The sequence below is a fragment of the Saccopteryx bilineata genome, chromosome 1 (genome assembly GCF_036850765.1).
Source record: "Saccopteryx bilineata isolate mSacBil1 chromosome 1, mSacBil1_pri_phased_curated, whole genome shotgun sequence".
In the NCBI taxonomy this organism is placed as follows: domain Eukaryota; kingdom Metazoa; phylum Chordata; class Mammalia; order Chiroptera; family Emballonuridae; genus Saccopteryx; species Saccopteryx bilineata.
In genome coordinates, this window is record NC_089490.1 from 43,783,596 (window position 1) to 43,790,814 (window position 7,219).

The 7,219-nt window shown below is 39.0% G+C and overlaps 1 protein-coding gene across 1 annotated transcript in view; it reads right to left on the reverse strand.

Annotated features, from left to right (window-relative positions):
* Positions 1-6,768, reverse strand: part of COL9A1 (collagen type IX alpha 1 chain) — a 95,527-nt gene extending 88,759 nt beyond the window's left edge. Inside the window, exons 1-4 of the mRNA XM_066253201.1 lie at positions 6,755-6,768; positions 5,498-5,574; positions 4,257-4,334; positions 3,928-4,060 (exon numbers count right to left, since the gene is read on the reverse strand). Coding sequence (XP_066109298.1) covers positions 3,928-4,060; positions 4,257-4,334; positions 5,498-5,574; positions 6,755-6,768 — 302 coding nt within the window. The remainder of the gene's footprint in view (positions 1-3,927; positions 4,061-4,256; positions 4,335-5,497; positions 5,575-6,754) is intronic.
* Between the last annotated feature and the right edge of the window lie 451 nt (positions 6,769-7,219).

The following is a 7,219-nucleotide window of genomic DNA, read 5'->3' on the forward strand; positions in this document are numbered from 1 at the left end:
ATCCTAATGCTTTATCCTTCTTTCTTCCTTAAAGCAATCTTCTTAAGGGTTTTTTATTTTAAAATCTATGTTATCTATTTATTTGTTTAAACATGTACTAAGCAAAACTATAGAATTTCATTAGCCTTTAGAAGGAAAAATGTATTTGATTTGATTTTAGAAGTTATGGTAACTTGCTTAAGTGACTTTTGCAAAGACATTATGAGGTTAACTGAAGGATCTCTCCCAATTTGTGCTACATTCAATCTTTCCTGCTAAGTAAGCAAAGAGATTATGTTGAAAGGAGCATAGGACATACTGTCCCCATCTACTTCTGACTTGGTTATGGAATGATAAAGACTTTTTAAAATGGGTTGTGGCTGAGGTTGCTAGAAGAACAATTCATTTACAACATGTTGTTAAACCAAGGGTATTCATCTGTCTTTCTCCATATCCATTAAGATAATACACATATTCTTGTGTATGTGCTTGTGTGTACATATACAAATAAAATTAAGATTATCACATTATTAATATTTTAAAGTAGGCTAAGATAGTATATCAATAAGATAAGAGAAGAAAAAGCTTTTCAGTTTCAAATTAATAAAATATATATGTATTTGTATATACCAAAGTCCACTTAAAAGTTCTCACAAATCTAATTTATAGAATAGTTAGTCCCATTGTCTTTTTTGAACACCTGAGATTCTGTCTTGCAAATATGCTATGCACATGAAAAAATAAACTTGACAGCATACATAATTTAAAGGAAACTGGATCTATAAATGATTTATTTCATTACGTTACAATCTGCACAGAGTATCTTAAAAGGAGAGCCATAGGGTTTGAATAAAAGATAAGAGGTCTTTAGACCTTGAAACAATTGTTTTGACCTTAACCCCCCAAAAAAGATAAGGACTGTATTTATTAAAGTAAACAAACATGACAAGTATGAGTTGAGAATGTGAGACTATAGTGCTTAAAACAAAGAATACAAACAGCAAAAACTATTTCATAATCTTTCAAAATAATTAAAAAGTAAGGCTAATTTGTGACTTTATCACATTAGTTCCAGATGCCATACTCCCCTTTCCCTCTCACGAAGATCCTGCTGATAAGTTTCTTTTTTGCTCACTTGGAGCCCATATTATTCAGCATAGAAATTCCTTTTACACCAAGGCAGTCTACTCCCTGCATGGTCTGAGAGCATTCCGGTCTCTGACTGTCTTGCCACCTGGTTTTTGAATGAGTAGGACTTGGAGAGCAGCTTAAAAAGAAAAACTTCATCAAAGAGAAAGGACTTCCACGTGTGCACACTCTCTTAGGGCTCTCCACTACTAATGGCAAGCTAACACCATGTACCAGGCTCTGCTCAAGTCTTCTCCATTGATTAACATTCACTCCTCATAGCAACTCTTGACAGGGTTATTAAATTTCAAACTGAGGGAAGTGAAGCAAAGTTTGTTTAAGTAACTTGTCCAAGAATGGACTTTATGGCCTGTTTGGGACTCCATCTATCTCAGGTCTTTGGCTCTCCTCCTTCACTTTGTATTTCTTTCTCCTGCATCCTTCTTCTACTTCCTTTTTCCATATTTTAATAAGCCTTGTCAGTAAACAAGAATTTTTAGTGTTTGTGGGAGGCAGAGAGTCAAGGAGATAAAGAATATGGGACATTGGCTATAGCCTGTTAAAAAGTATTTAGTGCCTGACCAGGCAGTGGCACAATGGATAGAAGGTCGGACTGGAATGTGGAGGACCCAGGTTCAAGATTTGAGGTCGCCAGCTTAAGCATGGGCTCATCTGGTTTGAGCAAGGCTCACCAGCTTGAACCCAAGGTCACTGGCTTAAACAAGGGGGTCACTCACTCTGCTGTAGCCCTCTAGTCAAGGCACATATGGGAAAACAATCAATGGACAACTAAGGTGCCACAATGAAGAATTGATGTTTCTCATCTCTCTCCCTTCCTGTCTGTCTGTACCTATTTGTCCCTATCTGTCCCTCTCTTTGACTCTCTCTGTCTCTGCCAAAAAAAAAATTTTTTTAATTTAAAAATTTTAAAAAACTATTTAGTGATAACTGGAGGCACTTAGAGAGGAACAACAAAAATTATGAGCAGGAGTTAGCAATCATTGTGACCTTTGGTTTCTAAATTTAAGTCAATGACACTTCAGCTTGTACCTTTAATTGTAGAAGAGAAAATTAAATCAGCATTGGGAGTCCTGTGTTATGTTTAATTACTTTATAAAGAAAGAAAAAAAATGCCTGACCAGTTTGGTGGTGCAGTGGATAGAGTGTGGCCTGGGATGTGAGGACCCAGGTTCAAAACCCCTAGGTTGCTGGCTTGAGCTCAGGGCTCACCAGCTTGAGCATGGGGTTACCAGCTTGTGCGTGGGATCACTGGTTTAAGTGTGGAATCATAGACATGACTCCAAGGTCACTGGTTTGAGCCCAAAGGTTGCTGGCTTGAAGCCCAAGGTCACTAACTTGAGCAAAGGGACACAAACTATGCTGGATTCCCCAATCTCCAATCAAGGCACATATAAGAAAGCAATCAATGAAAAACTAAGGTGCCACAACTATGAGTTGATGCTTCTGACCTCTTTCCCTTCTTGTCTTTCTGTTCTTCTCTGTTTGTCTCTCTCTCCTGCTTGCTTAATAATTTTAAAAAGTTATAAAAGTGTATTTAAAGGCACAACTACCACTGCTGTGCATGAAAAGAAAATATAAGCAAAAAAAGTTAATAGCTGTTATTATGCATTTACTCTTTCCAAATGTGAATGGTTTTTCAGGGTCAGTATCAAATAATGGTTAGAAGAACAGCCTCTGAAGCCCTTGTGCCTGGATGGCGATCCTCCAGCACCTCCCAACCCTGTGACCTTACGCAAGTAACTTAAACTTTTGACTTCAGTTTCCTTCACCATAAGACATGAATAATAATATCCTAACCACAGGATTTAATGTTAATTAAGAAATTTATTTAAATAACTTATACAGTGCACTATTATTGTTTTATAACTATCGTATGTTCAAAATGTAAATTTCTATCTGCAATCTAGCACTATAACAGAATATTCTAAGTTGACCAAAATTTTCATTATTATAAACAGCTAGAGTTTCTATAATATTATTTTCTGTTCTAATTCATTATTATTTACCTTTATACCTTAATTTCTATACAAGCCCCCATTTTCTTGTTCATCTACCAAAGGAATCTTAATTTTTTCTTTCTTTTTCTTTTTTTTTTTTTTTTTTTTTGCGGTGCACTAAGACATAATCATAATAATCACATATAAGGTATAAGGTGATGTAAAGCTGAAAGCCCAGAAGCTCATCTATAATGGTGGTATGACTCAGCACTTACACATACACAAACACACTTCAGTAATAAATGATTTAAAGGACAAAAATGTTCCAGAGAAAGGGATAAATGAAATGGAGGGTTTTTATTATTATTATCACTACCGTTGTTGCTGTTCCCATTGTTTTAATTTTGCTTTTCTTTGGTTCCTGCCAGAAGCCAAGCACTGGACGTGTGGTTCCATTTCAGCACCAGGACATTTGAACAGCACCGTTGTGCATCCTCTAACCACTCTGGCTCCTAAATTTATGCTTAAACCTTGGCACTTTTCACAGAGGGTCCTTTCAGTCAAAACCAGACAAATTACAGAAAAACAGAGAGTAGACTAATAAAAACATGCCCCGAATCAATGTATAATAGTCTCAGTGATTTTTCCCGCCCTGGAATGGGAAGTAAATTACATGCTGAAAACATGAAGAACATTCATACGCTCAGGCACTAAATAGGTAAGTAAATACATTTCTTCATCTGTAAATAAAACTATGATTCAAGAAACACTGAGCATCAGACAATTCTCTAACACTGGATAGCTTCTCATTTTTTAAAATGCACTAGAGGCAGTTAATTAGATTTTTAAATTTTTATATTACCTGGTAGGAATCCTGAAGTCCACATTATTTCCCAGTTTGTACGCCACTTGCAATGCAGTTGATCCCACCACCCTTTGGATAGCTCTCCTGGATGCTGCTCTATCCACCTGGAACTGAGAGATCAAGTCAAACCCTACAGAAAGGGAACACAAAATAAAAAATCCACTTTGAGATTGGTTTCATTCCTTTCCAAAACCTACCCAAGTACAAGAATATGTCAGATATGTTTGTAGGTAGAAAGCATGTATTTTCTTTTTTTATTTAGAAGTTAAACTTAATTTTATTAAATTAAATTAATTTAATTTTCAATACGGCACACTGCTACTCGCCTGGTAAATCATCTTGGCCGATCCTGACTTTGGGACAGAGTTCATTTTCACCATTAGCAATTGAATTGACAGGAAACCCTGCAAAAGAGAACGCATGTCATCCCATCTCTTCTCTTACAGAGATCATGGGGAATAGATCAATAATAATAAGAGCTGAACAATTATTTAAAGCACTATATTATACCAAACAGCTTGCTTATAAGTAGTGTATGTGGCTTTAACTCTATGATTGTAATTCATTCATTTTGACTCATCTTGGAAGGGAGCCAAGACGCAAAGGTGTTTTAATCATTTGTGCTTGGAAAATGTTCCTTTGGGGGAAGTTAGGAATTTGTTCCTTTTAGAACTGGAGCTGCACAACATTCTGAATGGCGCAGTGTCAGAAGCCTGTTTAGAAAACATTTGGTGGTTTTGGGCTAGAAAGTATTCCTTAAACACCACACATTTTAGAATTCCTAAAAGAATCTAGAGCATCCTTGATCCGGCTCTGGAGTGGGGAGTGCTCAGGAATCTTTATGAAATAGAGGAGACATTTGGTGGAACCTCAGATTGACTACCCCTAAATAAAAGATAGAGAACATGTTATTTAATTTCATAAGCTCATTCTAAGAAATCAAATAAGGGTAACAACTGGACCATTGCTAGTATCCTAAAACGGGGAGGAGTAATGAGAAGAAAATGAAAAGAACCACAAGCTCAATTTGTTGAGGAATCCTAAATGAAGCTAGGTGCTCCTTACACAAGTGGAAGGTTGTAGGGAAGGAGTGGTTTTACACCACCACAGAAGGCCTCTGGTAACTGAGCCACCCTTATGCCTGGCTGAGACTCGCCTGACGGCAGAGACTTCCTAGACTTCAGAAAACAGCCTTTTACAGTTATAAAACTCGGGTTCAGACATCCTGGTACATCAGACAAATACCCCCAACCCCAGATCAATGGCTCCTATATATCCATCCATCCATTTATATACCCATCCAACATTAGCATCACCATCTGAACCGGGGAGACACTGTGCCAGGCACAGGCTGGCTCTCCTGCCAGCTTTGATCACAATCGGGACTTCTGTTTATACCCATCACTGACCACAAAGAAGCAGCCGTGGAGTACTCATGGTCAAAGCAGGATTGCAGAGAGGGTCTGAAGGACCACGGGCGCCTCACTCAGTCCTCACTCAGTCACAGCCCTGCCTGACTTCTCTGGGAACAAGCGATATTTCAAAACCTAGAAACTGTGGCCCTTACTTGGGCGACGCTTGAGAACAGTTGCAGATGCCCAGGGTCCCAGAAAACTGCATACAAAGAAGAAAACTGGAATTTTCCTGAAAAGGAGAGAAGAAAATGACTCAAACAGGAGTCCCTCTGCATGGGGACCACTTTAGTATTTTTAAATGTGGTAAAAACCTAATTGCCGTAGGTGGGAAAATCTCACCATAGCTTATGTTTTTCATTTTAACTTTGAAATCTTATTCAGAGATTTAATGAAATCTCATGTTTTCAGCTCCTACTCTAAAACAATTAAGTGGTTGTTTTTTATCTTACTGTTTCCATTTCTATCTATTCCACTTTTTCTTTTTTATTTTATTTATTGATTTTTAGAGAGAGGGGAGAGAAGGGGGGCGGAGGGCAGGGAGAGAAATAAGAAGCATCAACTCGTAGTAGTTGCTTCCCATATGTGCCTTGACCGAGGATGCTCAGAGATTTGAACTGGCAACCTCAATGTTCCAGGTCAACACTTTATCTACTGTGCCACCACAGGTCAGCTTATCCCACTTTTTCTGCACCTTAGTTTTCCTCAGTGGTGGAATTCAGCCGGTTCTTACCAGTTCAACAGAACTGATAGCTAACTTTTTGTTGAGTTTGGCAAACTGGTTATTAAAATGGCACTTGTGATCAGGGTTCTCTCTAAGGTGGGTGCCTGGACAAGCCACTCAATGTGGAAATCACAAACTTACATTCCTTACTCTTTTTTAACGTTCATCTGTGCAACAGCGTATTCTAAGTGTCTGTAGTAATGTTCATTCCATCCATAGGTGAAAAAGAACTGCAAGTGAGGACGCCAATCAAGAAGCAATGTGGAAATATCTTAAATAATGGTTTTATTGTTGTTGTCAGGTATTATTTAATATGTTTTCATTAATATTGTAGAACTTTTTCTCATAACATAATCTAGTTTTGTGTAGCTCTTTTATTGTGCTTGTTTAAGTATCAAATGCATGAAATATTAAACTACCTTTCGAAATATTGGGTTTTTTATACTTAAAACGGTCATTAGGGCAGAGAACTGGTTATTTCCTGCCTCTCCACTGTGGTGGCTGTCTCCCTCTTTCTCTGTCTCTCTCTTATGTCTCTCATGCTTGTCTCTCCCTGTCTCTGTCCCTGTCTGTCTCCCCTCATCTCTTCTTTCACCTCCTCTCGTCTTATCACCACTGCACAAACACAGACCCTTGTTAGGGCCCCCAGGCCATCTCCCCAGCACCCTCTCCAGAGTCGAGGTCTTACCAGAAAGTCTTCATTCTCTCAGTTGGGTTTATGTTGCTGCCAATAGTCCCAAATGCAGAAGGGGTTGTAGGGGAGTCCGTGCTCCCCAAAGACCCCTTCACTGTCACCCCAGGACTGATGAGCTCTGGACCCAGCCTCAGTTCCTCCTGCCCCTGTGAGGGCTAAAAGCAAAGAAACTGAACCAGAGGCACCTGGTGACACTTTAAACCACGGCAGTAGAAAGGGGCGGGGAAAGCTGGCCCTGTACGCCCACGCCGAGCCAGGGGGGGTGTCCCCAAAGCTAACAAGGTTACACTGAAGGAGGGATTAGCAAGGAAAAGTTTGTCGAAAAGAAAAAAAAAATCAGGATGTGGAGAAAGTCACTAAAACCCCCAGCAAGCTGCTCTAGGAGTACAGTGGAAGCCTTTAGAAGTGCTATATGAATACAGTGAAGCTTTGAGGGCTGAGGTGAAGAGGGGCGCAGGA